This window comes from Tachysurus vachellii, chromosome 18 (assembly GCF_030014155.1).
Source record: "Tachysurus vachellii isolate PV-2020 chromosome 18, HZAU_Pvac_v1, whole genome shotgun sequence".
Classification (NCBI taxonomy): domain Eukaryota; kingdom Metazoa; phylum Chordata; class Actinopteri; order Siluriformes; family Bagridae; genus Tachysurus; species Tachysurus vachellii.
Window position 1 is genome coordinate 3161588 of NC_083477.1, and position 23237 is coordinate 3184824.

At 41.9% G+C, this 23237-nt stretch overlaps 3 protein-coding genes across 6 annotated transcripts in view; 2 read left to right on the top strand and 1 right to left on the bottom strand.

The window, feature by feature from the left end:
* strada (STE20 related adaptor alpha) overlaps window positions 1-8336 on the bottom strand; it is a 15166-nt gene extending 6830 nt beyond the window's left edge. Inside the window, exons 1-4 of one of the 3 annotated variants that reach the window (XM_060893156.1) lie at window positions 8191-8326; window positions 7406-7472; window positions 7145-7202; window positions 3116-3144 (exon numbers count right to left, since the gene is read on the bottom strand). In XM_060893156.1, the coding sequence (XP_060749139.1) occupies window positions 3116-3144; window positions 7145-7202; window positions 7406-7417 (99 nt within the window). In that variant the 5' untranslated portion in view covers window positions 7418-7472; window positions 8191-8326. Of the gene's footprint in view, window positions 1-3115; window positions 3145-7144; window positions 7203-7405; window positions 7473-8190 lie in introns of all 3 variants that reach the window. The other 2 variants (XM_060893155.1, XM_060893154.1) reach the window with 2 other exon arrangements.
* Window positions 8337-11006: 2670 nt separating this feature from the next.
* On the top strand, window positions 11007-19247 carry ddx42 (DEAD (Asp-Glu-Ala-Asp) box helicase 42). Of its 2 annotated transcripts, none has more exons than XM_060893112.1 (18): window positions 11007-11094; window positions 11574-11805; window positions 12562-12739; window positions 12923-12984; window positions 13231-13267; window positions 13965-14117; window positions 14386-14490; window positions 14580-14699; window positions 14823-14999; window positions 15101-15229; window positions 15498-15597; window positions 15689-15736; window positions 16044-16141; window positions 16355-16628; window positions 16723-16949; window positions 17064-17174; window positions 17286-17384; window positions 17730-19247. In XM_060893112.1, exons 2-18 carry the CDS (start codon window positions 11591-11593, stop codon window positions 18306-18308), a joined length of 2712 nt encoding a protein of 903 aa, XP_060749095.1. In that variant the 5' UTR covers window positions 11007-11094; window positions 11574-11590; the 3' UTR covers window positions 18309-19247. The 2 variants fall into 2 exon arrangements, with proteins under 2 accessions (XP_060749095.1, XP_060749096.1); XM_060893113.1 differs by lacking the exon at window positions 11007-11094 and adding an exon at window positions 11104-11121.
* A 1477-nt stretch (window positions 19248-20724) lies between these two features.
* Window positions 20725-22623, top strand: LOC132861556 (zona pellucida sperm-binding protein 3-like). Its single transcript, XM_060893146.1, has 8 exons — window positions 20725-21295; window positions 21375-21493; window positions 21580-21683; window positions 21756-21933; window positions 22002-22119; window positions 22195-22280; window positions 22345-22436; window positions 22520-22623. The coding sequence occupies exons 1-8, from the start codon at window positions 20744-20746 to the stop codon at window positions 22579-22581; spliced, it is 1311 nt and encodes a 436-aa protein (XP_060749129.1). The 5' UTR covers window positions 20725-20743; the 3' UTR covers window positions 22582-22623.
* The last annotated feature ends 614 nt before the right edge of the window (window positions 22624-23237 follow it).

Sequence of the window (23237 nt, forward strand, 5' to 3'; positions counted from 1 at the left end):
AACCATCATGACTTCCTACTACAAGACACGAATCTCAGTGATCGCTGAGTGTGTTGATGCTAAAATGCATAATCACCGATACACCAGCAAACAAACAGGCAAAAGGTAAACAAACGTTAGTGTCGGGGGCATTTTTAGGTGAACGAAAAATGCAAGGAAGCTTCGTTACACCACACATATGGGGGTAGACTGAATATCTTTTAATATTCCCTCAATTACCTACACGAGTTCATTTCAACTAGTTTAAGTATCGAACATTAAAGACAACGTGAGACGAAAAGGTGAGAATTTTTCTCTAAAATCTATTCAATTCTATTTTATTTTATTTCTATAGCGTTTTTTTTTTTTTTTTTTTTAAACAACGGATAATATCCCAAAGCCGCTTTAGAGAACGAAAGAAATATAGTACAAAATTATATTATAGATTAATATTATACAAAAGACCAAGATTAATATTAGACTTATTTTTTAAAGGTTTGTATTTAAACCTAATGAACGAGTCTGAGGTGACTGAGGTGAGGAAATCTAATCTAATCTAATGTAATCTAATATAATTATGATCAGACATATCTTCGAGTGAAACTGTATATTTTGGTGGGGATCTTTTTTTTTTTTCCAGAATTTTTTTGTTGTTATTAAGGAGTCATTTACCTCAGAGTACAACACTCCTGGTGTTAAACGATCAGAGGCTGTTAGAAACCCAGATTCTAGAAACATGGCAACCGGATACATTTGCATACTAACACCTGATTGGCTCTTCTATTTTGTGATGTAACAGCAACCTAGAATCTATAAATACAATATAATACGTAGTTCATGCTGTTTAATTAAAGAATGCAAACTCCTACACTGAAAATTTGTGCACTTTTTACACCTCATTTTATAAAGTGATTTTATCATAAATTTCTTGAGAAAGAAATTATGAAGTTAAAAAAACACTGTGCCTAATGTGGGAGATTCCTGACAACGAAGAAATTAGTATTTGTTTTCGGTCGTGCTTCATCTGCATTAATTGATGTTATGAGATCGATTTCCATTTCAGGTTGTCTTCGAGGCTAAGTGCGGTGTCGACTAGCTACCGCGGCTAGTTAGCGGCGCAGCAGAAAACCTTTCTCTTTTTGAGATACTTATAGCTCCTACAACTTAATTGGCTGATATTTTACTACTGATATATACATACAGTAATAGGTTATGTATTCTGAGGAATTGTTTAGAGAAGAATTTCCTTTAAAACAAATTAGAGATGATAAAATAATTTGTTCAGTAGTTAGTTTATCAATAGTTTTACTAGTTTAGCATTGATGAAGTCACAATGTTCACTTTGAATAATTAATTCAATAATTATATCATTTATTTGTTACAGTTAGCCTAGACACATTTTATATTTTATATCTAGAATTAAGTTACCGTATAATAATATTAGGCAAACCCTAAAAATATAGCTGTATTTACGGATATATTATTTCTGCATTCGCTAAGCTAACAAGAGTTAATTAAAGGTGGGGTGCACGATGTTTGAAAAATGTTCGCTTCAGAAAACTAAGTCAAGCTGACAAACAAAACAAACGTGTAGCCAATGAGCAGAAAGGGGTGTGTCTTGTCAATATGCGGCGGAGAGTGTGTTCGGTGCGCATGTGTGACATTAGCAGAAAGAGTTTGAAACATTGACATGGCGGATAAAAATGAAAAACGAAAAAAGTCTCCAAGTCTTCTGTTTCCATGTGTTTATCCGCAGCAACCTTACGACCTCTGCCTTTAACGTTATCTCTGCCTCGGGTTCTAGGTGTTGAACGTCGTCTTCCACGTGAAACGGAGCTAAACCTTTCACGGTACAACACACAGTACTACAAAAACACATGTGTATCACCATAGTATTACTCATTGAGTTCATTTATTGATAAAAATCTCCCCTCGGTCATCTGCCTCAACAGGTTCCGCCATAATAGTTGTCTGGGTTATACTTGGGTTATACTTGTTTGGTGTATGTGTGGGGCGGAGCTATCAAAACAGGGGTGGGACCCATTTGGGTTAGGGACGTGTTTGTTTTGGTGATTTCAAATGTCAACATTGGCTTTCAAACATTGTGCACTGCACCTTTAATAATTGCGGTTTCTATCTAACAGAATCATAACAGTTTCGTTGATTTAGTCACATCATGCTAGTATAAATTGCTAGTAGCGTTTGTTGGCACTTTTCATACATTTCAGGTTTATTGGTTAAAAGATAAAAATAATCATAAACTAAGGACAGCAAAATGACCGAAGACCGAATCTAGATCTGTATCTGATGGGAGCGTAACGACGTTTTATTAAACAGCAGTCACTTCATATTCAAACTGATATAAAATGACAAACAGGAGGAATCCATAAAAGCTGCAGGAGACCTTTAGTTAATAAACTGCATGGTTGCCAAGCCGGAGAACGGAAGAGTGTCATGTGTCGTCGAGCTGAACACATGAAATGTCATCTCACTTTACATGCTGTAGCAATCATTTTCTTTACATGTCCCAGCATCGGGAGATTTACAGCACAAACACACACACACAACTAAAATTTCCACCACACTGACAGTGAGTCGATCGGTCCAGCGTGAAGGCTGGACAGCACACAAAGCAGAAGCGTTAATGAAACAACAGGCACAACACTGATATCCAGAGGTACCGGGTTCATCCCAATCCCCATGATTAAATCTGATCGAATCAAATACTAAATTATTCACCTTTAAACACTGCCTTTATTTTTCTAATATACACAAAATATAGTTACGTTCACCCCCCGCCACCCCCCCAACCCCACCACACACACCGAAAATTTTACACAACAAAAATACTACAAAGAGGATCGCCAATGTGAGACCATTCTGTCTGAGTAAGGAGTGTCGATGCGTGAAGCCAAAAAGCAGCACGATGAGTGCATGCACTCAAGCACAGGGGATGGAACCACACACACACACACACACACACACACACAAGCTTATACAATACCAGCTCTAGTAAATCTCCTTGTTTGGATGATCAGACAAACTGGTGCAGTTACACATGCTCACACACCCAACACACACACACACAAATGGGCTGATGGACGGCTGCAAAAGCAAACAGAGATCCCGCACTTACTTTCCTGAGTGGGCTTGCCTGTGCTTGCTCTGTGTAGAGACACCACGCAAATGACGCAAAAGACATACAGATACACAAACAACCTGAATTTAATGAGGGTCTGGTAATGTGACATTATGTCTCGATGGAACTTCGACCATGCCAACAAAACACTTCAAGTTAGTGAACTCTTACTAGGGCTGCTTTGAACTGCACTAGTTTCTGCTGCATGGCTGCACATAGACCAATGATTTAATTTACAATTTATAGAAGATTCCTGATGACAAAACTCAAACACAAACTGGAATTCACTGTTTGCCCACCACCCAATCACCTACTTTACACATTTGCCCGCCAGACCAGCAAGCCTACCCTTGCTAACCCATTGAGCCCACCCATCAACATCATCAATCAACCGATCAGGCCTGCACTCGCCTGCCCACCGACCAAGCCTGCACTCGCCCACCATCAGAGCCAAGCCTGCACTTGCCCAGCCACCCACCCACTAAGCCTGCACTTGCTCACATACTCACAAAACACGCACTCGCCTACCCACCCACCAAGCCCGAACTCTCCTGCCCATGACCACCCACCCACTAAGCTTGCACTTGCCTGCCTTTGACCAGCCACCCACCAAACCCGCACTCGCCCACATACCCACCAAGCCCGCACTCGCCCACCCTCAGAGCCAAAGCCTGCACTTGACCACCAACCCACCAAGCCTGCACTTCCCTACCCACCCACCAAGCCCGCACTTCCCTACCCACCCACCAAGCCCGCACTCGCCCACCCTCAGAGCCAAAGCCTGCATGGGCCCCGCCCTTGACCAAGCTCGCACTCGCCTGCCCATCCACCAAGCCTGCATGGGCCCCGCCCTTGACCAAGCTCGCACTCGCCTGCCCATCCACCAAGCCTGCATGGGCCCCGCCCTTGACCGCCCACCCACCAAGCTCGTAATCACCCGCATACCCACCATGTCTGCACTCACCTGCACGCCTACCAAGCCCTCACTCGCCTGCCCTCACCACCCGTCAAGCCCACATTCACCCACATACAGAGTTCACCCCTGGCTTCCCTTACCCTACCCAACCCCAATTTCCCACCCTCATTATCAATTAAGCCTACCCTTACTGACCCTCAGCCCACCCTTGCATGATTATATAATGGGAGTTGTGGAGTTTTGTCATCGTTTTATCTCCTTGTGTCAGCAGCCTTTATCAGAGGACCACAGAAGATGAAAACTGATAGAAATAACATCATTATTATGACACTGCTGCTACAGAGACATGGACCTACCTGTCTCTGACACGCAAGGTATAATCAGCTGCTTCAGAAAATCAGTTTGTTATGGATTAATGTGTGAAATGAAATTCATCATCTCATCAAGGACTCGACATAAATACATGTTAATATCACAGGAACAGGAGGCTGCAGCCAGATGCAAACAAATATGAGCAGAGCAGCAAGGAACAAGTCAGGATCGATCAAATTGGCAGCACAATGAGCGGCGTATAAAAGCAAAAAAAGAAAAAACTAGAAAGCTTCCACTTGCCTCTGAGAGTGTCTAGACATTTATGTAGTATGTAGTATTGCAGCCAGAAGAGTTTAGTGCATAAAATCCCAGGGAACATAAAAAGGTTCTCAAAATACAAATATTTCAATATCTGCACTGTGGCATTACTCTGGCATTACTCTGGCATTATTGTGGCATTACTCTGGCATTACTGTGACATTACTCTGGCATTACTCTGGCATTACTCTGGCATTATTGTGGCATTATTGTGGCATTACTTTGGCATTACTGTGGCATTATTGTGCCATTACTGTGGCTTTACTCTTGCATTACGCTGGCATTATTGTGGCTTTACACTGGCATTATTGTGGCATTACTCTGGCATTACGCTAGCATTATTGTGGCTTTACACTGGCATTATTGTTGCATTACTGTGGCATTATTGTGGCATTAATCTGACATTATTGTGGCATTACTGTGGCATTATTGTGGCATTAATCTGACATTATTGTGGCATTATTGTGGCTTTACGCTGACATTATTGTGGCATTACTGTGGCATTATTTTGGCATTACTCTAGCATTACTATGGCATTACTGTGGCATTATTGTGGCATTACTGTGGCATTACTCAAGCATTATTGTGCCACTATTGTGCCATTATTGTGGCATTATTGTGGCATTACTGTGGCATTACTCTGGCATTATTGTGGCATTACTCTAGCATTACTATGGCATTATTGTGGCATTACTCTAGCATTACTATGGCATTATTGTGGCATTACTGTGGCATTATTGTGCCCTGAACCATACTGACAGAAGAACTGAAGATCTTTACAATTCACATTATTGAAAATATTTACGTTAAAACCTTTTTAAGGAGTAGTTTGAATGAAAACCAAGACAGAACCAGGATTACACGGCTCAAAACAAACCAGTAGCTCGATATCCTAACGCTCAGTTCGAATTAATGTACTGACGTCAGACATCATGACCTCCGACAACTTGCACTTATCGACTGAACGAATGGATTTATTTGGATTTTATCCAGGAGTCATAAAAAACAAAAATAAAAATAAAAAACAAACATAAAAACTAACAAATCAATCACTAATTACTGAGAAACATTAAAGTGATTACAGATACAGGTTCCCTGGGACTTGAACCTAAAATGATGCAATATTATATAAAATATATACACTGATTTACATCAAAACCGAAAGAACTGGTGCATTATGGGTGTAATCTAATAACAGAATCTCCCAAGCAGAAAGTAGACCAAATCTAAAACGTACAAACACAACACAACACACACACAAACACATTTACGCTGCAAATGATAGGAAATAAAAGACTTTGGCTTAATTATGCAGACTGTTTACAGCAGAAGACTGAGAATAAGGGCTGCAACCGGGCCTACTTGGATTGTTCGGTTGACTATGACAGGTACTTCTGTGTAGTCTTTTGAGTGATTTTAAGGTTAGAAAAAAGAACCACCGGCTCCGTTGAAAGCCGAGAGAATAATTTTCAAACTATGATTTTGATCCATCCAATAAAAATACTTTAAAGATCTGTGTTTATCAGAGATGGGTGCTCGAGTCATATGACTTGACTCGAGTCAGACTTAAGTCGCATATTTGAGACTTGCTTGACAAATGTTTAAAAAAGACTCGACTTGACTTTGACTTGACATTCATGACTTGAGACTTGACTCAGACTTGAGTTAAATGACTCAGAGACGGGGGACTCGACTTGACTCGAGTCAGACTTAAGTCGCAAATCTGAGACTTGAGACTTGCTTGACAAATATTTAAAAAAGACTCGACTTGACTGACATTCATGACTTGAGACTTGACTCGGACTTGAGTTAAATGACTCAGAGATTGTGGACTTGACTTGACTCGAGTCAGACTTAAGTCGCAAATCTGAGACTTGAGACTTGCTTGACAAATATTTAAAAAAGACTCGACTTGACTGACATTCATGACTTGAGACTTGACTCGGACTTGAGTTAAATGACTCAGAGATTGTGGACTTGACTTGACTGGAGTCAGACTTAAGTCGCAAATCTGAGACTTGAGACTTGCTTGACAAATATTTAAAAAAAGACTCGACTTGATTTTGACTTGACACTCATGACTTGAGACTTACTTGTGACTTACACACGTGTGACTTACTCCCACCTCTGGTGTTCATGGAGACTACGGAGAGAGATAAACTCCCTGGTTTTACACCGAATTCTATACCAGACTATAATAAGATGCATTCTCCAGATTATTCAATAAAGATCCTCTAAAAAAAGACGCGCCATTAAAGAAAATGACTACATCCTCTTTCTATTTCTAGTCTGCGATAGTCCGATTCGTGGCTTTTAGACAAGCGTCACATGACGAAATTCATCCGTCTTTGACTATGTACCTTCGTGTATGATTTTTGTCTGCAGTAGCTAAAAATCATAAAGCGTAAAGCCTTCGCCAGGGTTGCGACACATCCGTGACATAAGCACAGCAACAGCGAGATGTTCGGGAAAGTACTCACCACCAAATAAGTCCAAATCCCTCAGACTCTCCACACTGAGTTTCTCCGACACCCAACGCTAAAAAAATAAATAAATAAATAAATAAACAATTTCAGCCATTTTAATACTTCGACAACAGAGCTGAATTTGTTTAAGATAAAAAAAACACTGTATGAGTGAAAATAAAGGAGCGAGCATCCCACATAACGCTCTCTCGATCAGAGTGACCTGAACACGGTGTGATAGTGTAAAATAAACATGTCAAAAATACGTAAACTCACCAAAAAAGACATGGATCCCAAATATGCTGAGTGTCTACACCATTAAAATCACAGTCGATGCCAATATCTGCAAAAAATTCAATCACAAAACAGAGAAACGGTGAATTAAAATAAAATACGGTTTGTTTTCCAACACATTCCTGCAATTATCCTGTGCACCAGTGCAAGCTTGCAGATGACACAGCACTAATCAGTCACGAGGTTGCTCGTGATCGATCCCGATCGACTTCAGGACGGAAATACGCAAAGAAAAAAATACGCCCTGAACATCTTGCTTATTTGGTCATGAAGGAGGAGAGAGAAAGTGACATCCAACATCCATTGTTTACCATACAGTCCCTGATACACGTCCCATTGGATGGGCTGTTGCTATAGAAACGATAACGCGTTAGCACGAGCGCATTAATACGAAGCTGTGATTTGTTTATAGCCGGTGCTACTTTTAGAGCTACTGTTATAGAAATTTAGACCAATCAGAAGCTAGAATTCAACCGCGCTGTGTTAGAAATATCCAGCTCCAGTGATCATGTTAATTATTTAAATTTTTTTGAGTTAAACAAATTAAACAACTCAACAGATCTGTCTTTCGAGATATTAGTGCGTCGATTTTTAGCGCTGAATTCGATTCATTTCGTTTCGTTTGACCAGATCATCACATTTTCAACTCGATTCAATTCAACTCAATTCGATTCAATCCAAACGCTTTGTAAAGGGTGTGAAATCTCCACCAAAACCACACACGCTTATACTGTTAGAACTAATGAAGTTTGCCTGACTTAACTTACACCTGAGGAAGAGAAAGTATCCGGATGCTCAGAGTTCGTCTAGAGATAATGGATTAATTCAAAAGAAAACGTTTCATTTCGTTTGTTTACCCTGCTGTCACTTCCCCCGAGCTGCGTCCTGCAGTCTGCAGTGCGCATGCGCATCACGCCCCGCGTAATAACGCGCATGCGCGATTATTGTTCCATTCAGTAATTCGAATCATCCGACTCAGGAGCCGAATCTTTTGAAAACAAACGGCTCTTCGGCTCTTGATTACCTAACTCTTTTTTTTTTAATTTACCTAACTGAAGAAAATAACATCATTTTATTCATTTCATTCATGATTTGACTCTTTCGTGAGCTGTGTGAAGTCCCCTCCTGCTTTAAACTCTCCACAGTCATCCCAGTCCCCAAGAAACCCTCCATCACTGGACTGAATGACTACAGGCCTGTCGCTCTGACATCTGTCGTCATGAACACCTTTGAACAGCTGGTATCGGCCCACCTAAAGACTGTAACAGAACGGATGCTGGATCCACTACAGTTTGCCTACTGAGCAAACAGATCAGTGGACGACGCAGTCAAACGTTGGGATGCAATACATTCTGCAACGCCTGGACTGCCCAGGGACATACACCCGGATTCTCTTTGTCGACTTCAGTTGGGCTTTTAATACAATAATTCCGGAAACAATAAGTGAGACTGGGTGGTGTTTTCTCCAGTATTTGGTCAGTCAGCACTGGCGCTCCACAGGAATGTGTCCTCTCCCCACTGCTATTCTCCCCCTATACCAATGACTGCACTTCAAGTGACCAAACTGTTAAACTCCTGAAATTTTCAGATGATACTACGCTCATCGGTCTCATCCAAGCAGGAGGTGAAGCGGCTGGTGCTACGGTGCAGTCAGAACAGTCTAGAGCTAAACACCCTCAAAACTGTGGAGATGATAGTGGACTTTAGGAAACACCACTCCCCCTCACAATATCCAACAGCCCTGTGTCATCTATAGAGGCCTTCAAGTTTCTGTGCACTACCATTTCCCATGACCTGAAATGGGAGTGCAAAATAAACTCCATCATCAAAAAGGCCCAGCAGAGGATGTACTTTCTACATCAATTAAGGAAGTACGGTCTGCCACAGGAGCTGTTGATGCAGTTCTACACTGCAGTCATTGAATCTGTCCTGTGCACATGCATCACCATCTGGTTTGGTGCAGCAACAAAACAGGACAGGAACAGACTGCAATGCACAGTAAAAACAGCAGAAATAATAATTGGTGCCCCCCTGCCCACCCCACAGGACTTGTACCATACAAGAACCAAAAACCGGGCAGGAAAAATCACTACTGACCCTTCATACCCTGGAGTCAACCTCTTTCAGCTCCTCCCTTCTGGCAGTACTACAGAGCTTTGTTTACTAAAACTGCCAGACACAGGAACAGTTTCTTTCCCCAGACAATCACCATAACAACTCACCATCATTATATTCCTTGCTTCATCTATAAGTACTGCATTATCAGAACTGTCAGTCATAAAAAAGCATAATATTGCACAATATTGTTATTTGCACCATGCACTTCTCACACTTTATGTACATAACTGATCAGTCATATATTCTGTATTCATATTTAATATTCATTCTGTCTATATTGTCTCACATCCTCCTATATTCAGAGTGATTTTTTTTTGTTTATCAATGAAATTCTTTCATTAAAGCATTATCTGCCTTATAATTAACAAAATAACTACTTTTTTACTGCTTCATTCCATGTTAAAAGGCAGATAAAGCTTTAATGAAAGAATTTCAGTAATAGACAAAAAACATCACTCTGAATAATACTGCAAACTTTGTCCAGTTTAGACAAATGCCAAAAAGAGCCGTTTGAGAGCCGAATCAGATTCAGACGTTTACTTTATACGACAGATAAGTGGCTAGAATTAAATAACATTAAATACCATATTTAAAAAAACTGTTTCTACCTGCATACATAAAAGTTAACACGTTCATTCCTATCCTAAGACTTTTACAGAGGAAGTTTTAAAAGAGTTGATTATTGCTGGATTTATGTTAGATTTTATACTGGGAACTTAAATAAATATGTTTCTTCAACATATTAATAATAATAATAATAATAATAATAATAATAATAATAATAATAATAAGGGGGTCACGGTGGCTTAGTGGTTAGCACGTTCGCCTCACACCTCCAGGGTTGGGGGTTTGATTCCCGCCTCCGCCTTGTATGTGTGGAGTTTGCATGTTCTCCCCGTGCCTCGGGGGTTTCCTCCGGGTAATCCGGTTTCCTCCCCGGTACAAAGACATGCATGGTTGGTTGATTGGCATCTCTGGAAAATTGTCCGTAGTGTGTGATTGCGTGAGTGAATGAGAGTGTGTGTGTGTGTGCCCTGCGATGGGTTGGCACTTCGTCCAGGGTGTATCCTGCCTTGATGCCCGATGACGCCTGAGATAGGCACAGGCTCCCCGTGACCCGAGGTAGTTCGGATAAGCGGTAGAAGATGAATGAATGAATGAATAATAATAATAATAATAATAATAATAATAATAATGACAAGAAGAAGAAGAAGAAGAAGAAGAAGAAGAAGAAGAAGAAGAAGAAGAAGAAGAAGAAGAAGAAGAAGAAGAAGAAGAACAACAACAACAACAACAACAACAACAACAACAACAACAACAACAATATTTATAATAATAATAATGATTATTATTATTATTGTTGTTTTTGTTGTTACAAGTGTTGACTTGTAGTAAATTGCTGTAGCAGTTTAAATCTCAGAAAATTCACGTGTGTGTTGACGAACGCCTTGAAACAATACGTTCAAGCCTCGTAAAACATCCACAACACGTCGATTTTTAATGACGTAGTACGCAACAACGGGCAGCCAGACTGTAACCGACGGTAAAACACGGTAAATTTCCTCTGTTGTTTATTTCAGGTACTCGCTTCTCTCGTTGCTACGTGCTCGTTACGTGACTGTGTGCAAATGCAAAATAACTACACTCCAAACCTAAAATGTAACGTCATGTTTATTTCATGCCTGCTATAAAGCTATAACCTTTATGTTGCGCACGCCCACTTGCTCCTTGAGCTAGTTAGCTTCTTGGCTAATTTAGGTATTAGCAAGCTAGTTAATTAGATACGTACAACGAAACTTAAACAGATAGTGATATAATAACTAAACGAATATACATACATATATATATAATTATATAAGTTGGTATATGATTGTCTGGGATCAGCTGACTAGCCCGGTGCCATAGTTGCTAACGAGTGCTAAAGAGTTAGCAACCGTTTTGCTAGCTAGCTGAAAGTGTGTGTTTTCTGAATACAATACAAGAGTCAACGTGTTGTCTGTGTTTTTGTTTTTGACTTCGTGATGTGCTTCAGTGTTAGAAACTGCAGCTATGAATTGGAACAAAGGAGGACCGAGTGGTAAACGTGGATTTGGCTTCGGAGGGTTTTCTCTCTCTGGGGGTAAAAAAGAGGAGCCTCGACTGAACCAGCAGTCTCACGGTTCGTTTGGAAGCTCGGGGTCTGCAGGAGGTTTCGGGAAAAACCAGCAGCTGCCTGCGTTTTACAAGATCGGAACCAAACGTGCCAATTTTGACGAAGAAAATGCGTGAGTGAAATACGCCGCACGTGTTTATATCCACAAACAGTCACAAAGCTGCGAAAACCATCAGAAATCGCTATGTTTACATTTACGTTTCTGTCATTTAGCAGACAGTGACTTACAGTTTTATTTCAATTTATACAACTGCACATTTGAGGGTTAAGGGCCTTGCTCAGGGGCCCAGCAGTGGGCATCTTAGTGGACCTGGGATTCGAACTCATGACCTTCTGGTCTGTAGCCCAACATCATCCCACGCTGCATGACGTCACCGTTTGCTAATCTGCATATCGGTTATTCCTCGTTAGCATATCATACGCTAATTTACGTCTTCTGTAATTTTGTTTGGGATAAAGAAAAGCGTGAGAAAATCCCTTAAAGTTTACCTTCCACTGTAGATGCCACACATTCATATTGTGTTGTTGACGATATTAGGAAAATATATTTCTTTATTCTCCTAAACACGGATAGACGCGGTTCATAGAAAAATACAAATTCATGAGTAATAATTAGGATACATTCATAAGTGGTAAGTGGTGGCATTCATCTTGTATTTCCCGACAAGATTCCAAAGCAATTTAGCACAGATGGGCGTCTGGGAATTAAGGGGTGCCAATATTTCCAGAGGGATTTTTCCACAGCCGGTCTGATGTGTGATAGGATGATACTTTTTTTTTCTGTGAGTAATGATAGGAGGATGATCATGTATGTATTTATTTATTTATTTTTAACGTTATATTTTCCCATTTCCTCATTCTTCCCAAGCTATTTTGAGGATGATGAGGAGGAATCAGGTGCCGCAGATCTGCCTTATATCCCAGCGGAGAACTCTCCTACTAGGCAGCAGATGCAGTCTGGGGGGGGAGGAGGTGGAAGTGGAGGAGGTGGAGGAGGATCAGACAGTGAAGATGATCCCCTTGATGCCTTTATGGCTGAGGTCGAGGTGAGAACACATGCACACACGTAGTGTCACGGACAGAGCGTTATTGAGCATCTTTACACAACATGGAGGAAAAGAGCAGAACCACTGACTGGCTAAAGAGGGGATTAGTCAAAGAAGAAAACTAGGGACTAAATACACAGTGAATTTAATTCTAATGGTTTCTCTCTTTTTAACCACAAATAGAACCAAGCAGCCAAGGACATGAAGAAACTGGACGAAAAAGAAAAAGAGAAAAAGCTGACCAAGTAAGATTTTCACCAGAGATGACATATTCTTACCAAAATACTAATATCGGGTTCTAACTAGAACGTTTTCAGTTGAATAGTATTTAGTAAGAGCCTAATATCCGATATTTTTATCTGTGTGTGTGGATGATATAAGGTGAAATGGGAGGGGGGTGTTTTGGGGTTGGGGTGGGGTGTGGGGGCACTTCCACGGGTAATTGAGCGAGTCGCAGGGAAGTTTTTTTTTTCTCCGCTTGTTTTTTCCAGGGGTATTCGAGATGACATTGAAGAGGAAGATGAGCAAGTGAGTGACCACATCATCAGCATACCTCTACTTCAAGAACCTCTTTGCCTCAATTTGTATCTCCTCTTTCATTTTCTCCACTCATCTTTCTACCTGCCCATGTAACGCTGTATATTAAACCTTCACAGGTTGCGTTTGTTGAGTGCTCAAAGAGGCTGTGTAGACACACACACACACACACACACACACACACACACACAGCTACAGATCCATATGTGTGATTCGCTTGAATTTGGAGCAATCACAGATTCAAGAACGGCTCATTTTATATATATGTGTGTGTATGTGTGTGTGTGTATATATATATATATATGTATGTATGTGTATATACATACACACACACACACACACACACTCTAGCCATTTTGATTAAAGGTTTAGTTAATGTAATAGTGACATCACATTTATCTAACAGTTGCTGGTGGGTGGACAGGTTGCTCATGTCAAAGCTAACCATGACATTTAGGCTGCTAACAGTCGGTGTTTCTTCAGTTACATTCAACGCGGGCATGTTGGCGTTGTCTGATCAGATGCCAGTTAACTGCCAGCCTTACTTAACAGTTATTTGGTTTCCTTTCACTTCCTTCCTCCATCCAGAACCAATGCTATGTTATTATCAGTGTGCAGTAATAATGATAGCACCGCAGCGTTATAATCCATGTTTCTGACCCGTCCTTTATGACTGTGTTGCGTGCAGGAGGCTTATTTCCGTTACATGGCGGAGAACCCGACGGCGGGGCTGATCCAGGAGGAGGAGGACGAGTCCATGGAATATGACAGCGACGGGAACCCCATCGCTCCCACCACTAAAAAGATCATCCTGCCTCTTCCTCCTATTGATCACTCTGAGGTAATGCTGCTACATACAAAGCACAACACGCCTCCTAAGAGGAGACGAGAACAGACAACTAGTCTAATAGGCTGTAAATAACCTGGAACAAAAAACCCTTAATGTCCACATCTCGATTAGAATACAGCGTAGTATCTGTTAATTAAATTTATATCAGACAAAATATTATCAACTGTTTGGGGAAGAGCTACATATTCTAGTGGTACAAACGTTCTTCATCAGCGGTTATATCGTGTATCGAAGAGATTGTTTTGTGACCGTCTCGTAGATCGACTACCCTCCTTTTGAGAAGAACTTCTACGACGAGCATGAAGAGCTCAACATCTTGACTGGAACACAAGTGGTGGAGCTGAGACACAAGCTCAACCTGAGGGTTAGTGCTTTTCACCTTCTTCTCTGTTCATGATTCTTCTCTGTGTAAAATGGGATTTTCTGACGTGAGGTTTTTTTGTTTACGGACAGGTGTCTGGCGCCGCTCCTCCTAAACCCTGCACCAGCTTCGCTCATTTCGGCTTTGACGAGCAGCTCATGAATCAGATCCGCAAGTCCGAGTACACGCAGCCGACACCCATCCAGTGCCAGGTGACCCTTGTGTTAGATATAAGAACGGTTCACACCTACTAAATTCTCCAGGCCAGTACGAAGGCTTTCTCACGGAATGTATAAAGTGAAAGTTAACACTGCGACGCTTTTCCACTTGCTTAGGGTGTCCCTATAGCCCTGAGCGGCAGAGACCTCATCGGCATCGCCAAAACGGGGAGCGGCAAGACGGCCGCCTTCATCTGGCCAATGCTGGTGCACATTATGGACCAGAAGGACCTGGAGCAGGGCGAGGGACCAATTGCTGTGGTCGTCTGCCCTACCAGAGAGCTCTGTCAGCAGGTCGTATTTGCTAAATTCTTTGGCACTGAAGTGTGTGTGTGTTTTTTTTTTTTCTTCGATTTTCTCAGAAAGGATGACCAGCTGTGTGTTTGCTTATGTAGATCCACGCAGAATGTAAACGCTTCGGAAAGGCGTATGGCCTGCGCTCTGTGGCCGTGTACGGAGGGGGCAGCATGTGGGAACAGGCCAAGGCTCTACAGGAAGGGGCCGAGATCGTCGTGTGCACTCCGGTAAGAGACAGCCTTCATCACCCGGCAGCATCTGTGCTTATATTATATTATATTATATTATATTATATTATATTATATTATATTATATTAGATTATATTAGATTAGATTAGATTAGATTAGATTCAAGACTCTCAGGTTCATGTGTTCCTTTTAATTAGGTTACATTATTCTAACTAAATGATCATTAAGCAGACCTACTTATGTGCCCATACTGCCCGTTTTGTTTCGATACCACACGATATGCTGATATCTTACACACACACACAGGGCCGCCTGATAGATCATGTAAAGAAGAAGGCGACATCCCTGCAGCGAGTGACCTATCTGGTGTTTGACGAGGCTGATCGTATGTTTGATATGGGCTTTGGTAAGTCCTGCATCTTCTATTAGCATTACTTATACGTTTCACTATAAAAGGTCAACTTATACACCAATTTCTGATTTGCATTTGCTTTCAGAGTATCAGGTGAGATCCATCGCCAGCCACGTACGACCAGACAGACAAAGTAAGTGCCTTTACATTATGTATCCGTATCTTTGTTTATAATGTAGTATTCAGTTGATCACAACAGGCTGAAATGATATTGATATTGACATACGACGTTCATCTCGAGTGTTTTATTCTTTTGGAGTTCCGCAAAAAAAGTGATTTATATATATATATATATATATATATATATATATATATATATATATATATATATATATATATATATTTTGTGTAAAAAAAAAAAAAAAAGGGCACGAGTGTACGTGCATTTTCGTCTTTCTTACTTTATATGCATTTTTTTTTCTTCATTTTTTTCCCCTCAGCTCTGCTGTTCAGTGCCACGTTCAGGAAGAAGATCGAGAAGTTGGCACGGGACATCCTTATTGACCCGATCCGCGTAGTGCAGGGAGACGTCGGAGAGGTGTGGAGGTTTATTTATTTTCTAACAGCACTGAACTTTTTTATTTTAAACACCTACAGTATTTTAGCTACATTCTGTAAATACACGATGGAGGTTTTAAATGTGCATCCGAGAGCTTACATCATGGGACAGGACACTAAAGGACACTAAAGCCATGTGGGAATCGTTTTAATTCTGTCCTTCATCTTTGTCCTGGCTCTCTCTCCGTTCCAGGCGAACGAGGACGTGACCCAGCTGGTGGAGGTGCTGAGTGGCACGGATAAGTGGGACTGGCTGACAAGGAGACTGGTGGAGTTCACCTCATCTGGCTCCGTGCTCATTTTCGTGACTAAGAAGGCCAACAGTGAGGAACTGGCCACCAACCTGCAGCAAGAGGGCTACAGCTTGGGCTTGCTACATGGAGACATGGACCAGAGCGAGAGGAACAAAGTCATCAGCGACTTCAAGAAGAAGAGCTTGCCAGTCCTGGTGGCCACTGATGTCGCGGGTAAGAAAGTTAGAGCTGTGGTATTTATTTAGTTTTTTGCAAGAATTCTATTATACACTGGGTGTTTTTTTTTCTTTTTCCTTTCTTATCCCAGCTCGTGGATTGGACATACCTTCAATCCGTACTGTTGTAAACTATGACGTTGCCCGGGACATCGACACACACACACACCGCATCGGCCGTACGGGTCGCGCCGGAGAGAAGGGTGTGGCCTATACTTTGCTCACAAGCAAAGACACCTCATTCGCGGGTGACCTTGTCCGTAACTTAGAGGGTGCGAATCAGAGCGTCCCGAAGGAACTGATGGATTTGGCCATGCAGGTGCATCACTTGTCCTTTAAATATCCATATCCAAAGATAAAATTTCCATATCCAAAGTGTTTTTAATCCATTTAACTATTTACTATTTACTGACTATTTCTGCTTCTCATCCAGAATCCCTGGTTCAGGAAATCTCGTTTTAAGAGTGGAAAAGGAAAGAAGCTGAATATCGGAGGTGGAGGTCTCGGCTACAGGGAGCGACCAGGCTTAGGATCTGATTCCTCAGTGAGTTTTTGACCGAACAGCTAAACTGTGGATTATATAATAAATATGTAGATACATTTGACTTCAGGTCCTTTTTCATTCTTCTGTCTGAATCTTTTTGTCTACCCCCAGGAGCGCAGTAGTGGTTCTGTCCTTGGCAACTACGAGTCCTACAAACCCCCAAGTGGAGCCATGGGAGATCGCATGGCTGCCATGAAGCAAGCTTTTCAGGTAACCAGCATGCACTCGAACCTTTCTCCTCTGGGTTTCTGGTTGGGTGAAGCTTCTACAGCGAAACATCTAAACATCATAAAGATTATGAAAGTTAACTGGTCTTTTGTGGTGACTGGATATCTCAGTACTTTACTTATAGCTCTAGTGTAAAAACAAATCTCTCTGGAACATCAGGGTCCTCTGGATGGGTTATGCTGCTTCCCGAGTTTCCCGTGATATGCAGACACCGAACCGTTAGATTTATACAACACTTGACTTATAAGCCAAGAATACACGTCTACCTACTAACACACTTGATTTCCTCGCTTTAACACTCTTCGGCTCTCTTCTGCTTTATCTTAGGCCCAGTACAAGAACCACTTTGTGGCAGCATCCAGCAGCTCTCCCAAGCTCAGCGCTCAGTCAAATAGCACCTCAGGTTGGACAAGTGCAGGCAGTCTGAGTTCAGTGCCCTCTGGATCCCCCGAAGGAAGCCGTACGTTGTTATCTTCCTCCCCGATGCCCCCTCCTCCTCCGGCCATCAGTCTGGGTACTAAGCTGGCCGGCTTTAGCAGCTCGGGCTCTCTGAGCTCTGTGTCAGACTCTCACTCCTCCTCCTCCTCCTCCTCCTCCTCCTCCTCCTCTTCTTCGTCCAGAGAGGATTCCCGCCACGACAGGAGCCGCCATGGAGACAGCCACCATCGCCACAGTGACCGGGATCGGTATGGGGACAGGGATCGCTACGGCGATCGTGACAGGGACCGCGATCGTCACAGCGACAGCCGCAACGGCGATGGTCGCCGTGAGAGAGACACTTGGAAAGGAGAAAGAGAGAGCGGAGAAAGGGAGAGCGGAGAAAGGTCAAGCTCACACAGAGGAGGCGAGGACAGCTTCGCTGTTCCAGATCCACCAAAACGGAAAAAGAGCAGGTGGGACAGTTAGAGAGAAACCAGCAGGAGACCTCGAACGAGCAGCTCTGAGATCAGCCAGCCTTCACAGCACAGTCCATCTGTCTGCTGTTCCTCAAATGTCAACATATAAAGGGCACTGAAGACTCTGAGAGAGTTACATCTGCCTGTTCTCTTCAGTAGATTCACTGTCCCTTTTTCCGTCCTGCGGCTGGTCGCGATGTTTTAAGCTGTAAATGAGAAAGTATGAATTATAGAGATGTGGAACAGTCATGCAGGCCTTTCTCTGTAACTGTGTATGAGTGTGTGTGTGCAAATACATCTTTCTGACCACAAAGTAATGTTTTGGGGAGGAGATTATTAGGGCTTTTTTTGTTTTAGGGTGCAGGAACGACTTCGGTTCCTAGTGTTGAATTAAAAAAGAGAGTTAAACAATTTCGACATGTCTGTGATTAAAAATAAGAATTATTCAAAGACTTAGTCATTGATATAATGATCCAAAGTATCTGTGAGTGATCTATTTTGTAGGTTTATGTCTTCGTTCTCTATTTTAGTACATACCATTTGAGCTTGGTCAGAGTTGTGCCCTTATGTAGTCCCCTTCTATCCTCTCTGTGATTTTGTGTTATTTTAAAAGAGAAATTAAGTATGCTAACTAGGTGACCTTAAAACTCATGGCTTTAGTTTGGTACCTGGCTCTAAATAAAGTGAAGGTATTAAGTCATACTCCGCCAGTCATTGCATAAAAACCTTGAAAACATCACAATCTACTTATGTAGGGAGGAGGTCTGGAATAAAATGTGTGCCGTGTATTTTTATTCCGGTCTGCTACATTCTGAAGGCTTATCTAAACACATTAAACACTTTTCTTGTATTTCATCCATTTCAACCATTTTGTGATCCTGTTACAATTACATAAATCATACAATAGCAACCTGGATTTCAATAAACGTGTTAAGACCTTGTTGAATAATGCTGTCTTTATTTTCTATGCATTTGTGTCTGCTGTGTGCAGTGAATGATTTTTAATTTTAAGCATGCTTATGTGCATTCGTTCATTTTTTTATGTGCATAGATGCTATGGTAGTTTATCTCCCAAAATGTTTGCAGAAAGCATTGCAGTGTTAAAAAAAAATGCTAGAATAAGCATCACTCTCACTCACTCATTTTCTACCGCTTATCCGAACTACCTCGGGTCACGGGGAGCCTGTGCCTATCTCAGGCGTCATTGGGCATCAAGGCAGGATACACCCTGGACGGACCATGCATGTCTTTGGACCAGGGGAGGAAACCGGAGTACCCGGAGGAAACCCCCGAGGCACGGGGAGTACATGCAAACTCCACACACAAAGCGGAGGCGGGAATCAAACCCCCAACCCTGGAGGTGTGAGGCGAACGTGCTAACCACTAAGCTACCATGCCCCCCAATTCAATTCAATTCAATTCAAGTTTATTTCTATAGCAATTTTTACAATTGATATTGTCTCAAAGCGGCTTTACAGAACATAAACATAGAACAAATGTTATTATAAAGAATAATATAAAGATTAATATAATACAAAATTCAAGATTAATATTAGATATATTTAAATGTGTATGTATTTATCCCCAATGGTTAAGTCTGAGGTGACTCAGGCAGCAGTGGGGAGGAAAAACTCCCTAGAATTGAAGGAAGGAACCTTGAGAGGAACCCAGACTCAAGGGGAACCTCATCCTCATATGGGTGACACTGGAGGGTGTGATTATAAATATACAGTCTGATAAATGTTGTATTGATGTAAAAGACCACATGGAGTTCACATCTCTGCTATAGTATTGCAGACTCCAACTGGAGCTGGTAGATCTCTAGATGCCTCAGAATTCTCACAGAGTCGGTCTCATCTCAGTCTTCATCGCACGGAAGACAATCGAAGCTGGTACAATTTCTAGATGCTTCGGGATTGGTAGAAAGAGAGAAGCAGTGGAGAGGGATTAACGTAGCTGCCGTTCATAATATTTGCAAGTCTGATGTAATAGTGCACAATATTATGGGACATATTATGTGTACGCCTGACTAAAAAGATGAGTTTTTACAGCAATGGTCCTACATTAAAATGCATTGGTATGTTTGTTTGCTGCACACAAATCAATAAGTGTCCAGTGACAAAACAAGACATATTTAATGTTATGTACACACTAGTTGCTATAAAAATAAGTTGTATGACATGACAATTGTTAAGTTCTTTAGAATTAGTTTGAAGAACCTAATTGGTCAGTTACTGAAATGGTTTTGGTAATTGGCCAGGTCATGTGACAAAGACAATTAATCTCCTGGTCCAATCACTTGCAAGGAGTATTACAATTCTAATTGCTGGCATCTGTGAGATGAGTAGCTCAACAGGTTGAATCAATCAACAAGAGCAGAATTACTTGCTTAAATAGGAGGTGCTCTGGCAGTACTGGTATACTTGAAGTTGTCTACTAGCAGCAATGGGTTGTAACCAAGTAGGGCTTAGTGCACTGATGCTTCTTGCAGTTGGCGTGGCAATGGCACAATGGCCAGGTTATGGTGCTATGCAAGATCTTTCTGGACTTCCATCTTCCAAGCCAGGGAAACCTTCAGTGCCAGTGAATACTGGGTTGACTTCTCAATGGCTTCAAAAGGATCCTCAACCTGGAAGCCCTGCAGTAGCCCCACTTGGAGTGCAGCTTCAGAATCCTTCAGGTCCTCAAAGCCAGCAAGTAGTGCAGCAACCAGCAAAGAAAGTGACTTGGCGTTTTCCAGCAGTACCACAAATCCCAACCCCACCAGCACCAGTGCACTTTGTTAGGCATTCTGATCCTGTTCCTGCCCAGGGTGTAACCGTAAAGTGCAACCAGACTGCAGTGCGTGTAGAGGTGAGAAGAGATCTGTTTGGAACTGACGCACCCCTCAATATTGCTGCCTTCACACTGGGTGGTTGTGCTGCCAGAGGAATGGATGCTTCTTCTCAAGTCTTCATCTTTGAATCTGCTCTGTATGGCTGCAACAGCAAGTTGACCGTAAGTATCCTGTTGCTAAATCCCTTGGTTTGGCTTTTAAGCTTCTCTGGCCTTTTTTAAAAACTTTTTTTCCTTTCAGGTGACTGCAAAGGAACTGGTCTATATCTTCTCCCTTGGTATGGCTTCAGTGCCCTTAAGTGGTACTCCCATTCAAAGGATTGCTGGTACTAAGGTTTCAATTGAGTGTCACTACCTGAGGTATAGTGCTTTACCAAAACCCAAACAGCTTTAGATACTTGGGAGGCTGTACAAATTATTGATGGTCATGTTTAAATGCTTTCCAGACTCCACAATGTGAGCAGCAATCCTCTTATGCCTGCTTGGATCCCATATGCTTCTGCCCAAGCTGCTGAGGAACTTCTTGTATTCTCCTTGAGGCTTATGATGGGTTTGTATCCCTAGTAGTGCAGTTGAGCTCTAGGTGGTTTTGAATGGTTACTAATATGGTTTCTTTCTGTAGCTGACTGGACTTCTGAAAGGCCATCCAACCAGTACTACCTGGGTGAGCTTATCAACATTGAGGCTTCTGTGCTGCAGTTCAACCATGTACCCCTGCGAGTCCTTGTTGACAGCTGTGTGGCCACCCCTGTCCCTGACCTCAATGCAATCCCTAGATATTCCTTTATTGAGAACTATGGGTGAGTGCAGTTCTCCTTCTTGCCTTGCAAGCTGACCAGCAAAGCCTTAACCGTGTAAATCCTTCTAGGTGCATGATTGATGCCAAGCTTACACACTCCAGCTCCCGCTTCTTGCCTCAAACTAAAGCATCCAAACTGCAACTTCAGCTGGAGGCCTTCAGGTTTCAACAAGTGAACAGCAGCATGGTATGTAATGCTTGTCTGGCTGGGGTGATGGCCATATTGAGCTGTCAATGTAACTTTTATTTACTTTTTCCCCAGGTTTACATTGCATGCCTCTTGAAGGCAACTGCAGCATCTGCTCCTGCTGATGCTGAGCACAAGGCTTGCTCATTCCTCAACAATGGGTACGTTTCTGTACTATTATAATAGTTTTGCTGATAAGCAGTGACTAACACAGTTTCTTCCTAGATGGACTGCTGCATATGGTGCTGATCAGGTATGCAGTTGTTGCAGTAGTGGCTGTGCCGGGAGGAAGGGCCGTGACCTGGCATCAGAGCAAGGTATTTGTGGAATGAAGGAGGGGTTTTTTTTTTTTTTTTTTTTTTTTTTTTTTCACCTTGCTAAAATTTTACTTTATTTGCAGGTCTGCAGCTAGTGAAGGAAGTAAGCCTTGGCCCAGTTGTGATTCTGGAAAATGCTTGGTAGTCTAATGACTTGTTTATTTGCCTCAATAAACTGTTATAAAATGCATTTCTCTTGGAGGTTTTTTGTTGCTTTCTCATCCAAACAAGGCTAGATCACTACACATGTTGCACACAGCCAATGTACAAGCACATTCTGTAAGAATTGGATAAAATTAACTGCAAGGTCATCCAAGTACAAATGGGGCAACTCATAGTTCCTCGAGTCTTGACTGTTCAATAGAGGTGGCAAATCTGGGTTTCTGCTCTGTAAATTTTAAGGGGTTTTCCCAAACAGGGTAGCTGCTTGTGTAAGCCATATCTTGACACTATCATAAATTCTTACACTTATCACCAGATAAACAAGAACTTGAGTGAGCAATGAGTCAGAATGGAAGTCTAAATGTCCTGCAATTTAAAAGGTATGGGTTTTATTTGCAGGGATTTTCATAGGCCACCTTCACACTGCAGGTAAAAGTGGCTTTTTTTTTTTTATTTTTTTCGCCCCCAAATGTGGCTGCAGTGTGAACAACCAAGGTGGATTTGATGTGACTTTTACATCAATCGACATTTGTCACAATTATGCACCGGCGAGTACGCACACAAATGTGACTACGCCTACAGAATAGATCAATAATCAAAAGTTGCCCTCGACATTTTTCAAAACCATTACCATTACAC

Coding starts and splice junctions, on each gene's coding strand:
- ddx42 (XM_060893112.1), top strand. CDS start 11,591: ATGAATTGGAACAAAGGAGGACCGAGTGGTAAACGTGGATTTGGCTTC. Junction 11,806..12,561: donor AATTTTGACGAAGAAAATGC/GTGAGTGAAATA, acceptor ATTCTTCCCAAG/CTATTTTGAGGATGATGAGG. Junction 15,737..16,043: donor CGTACGACCAGACAGACAAA/GTAAGTGCCTTT, acceptor TTTTCCCCTCAG/CTCTGCTGTTCAGTGCCACG.
- LOC132861556 (XM_060893146.1), top strand. CDS start 20,744: ATGGGTTGTAACCAAGTAGGGCTTAGTGCACTGATGCTTCTTGCAGTT. Junction 22,120..22,194: donor AACAAGTGAACAGCAGCATG/GTATGTAATGCT, acceptor CTTTTTCCCCAG/GTTTACATTGCATGCCTCTT. Junction 22,437..22,519: donor TGACCTGGCATCAGAGCAAG/GTATTTGTGGAA, acceptor CTTTATTTGCAG/GTCTGCAGCTAGTGAAGGAA.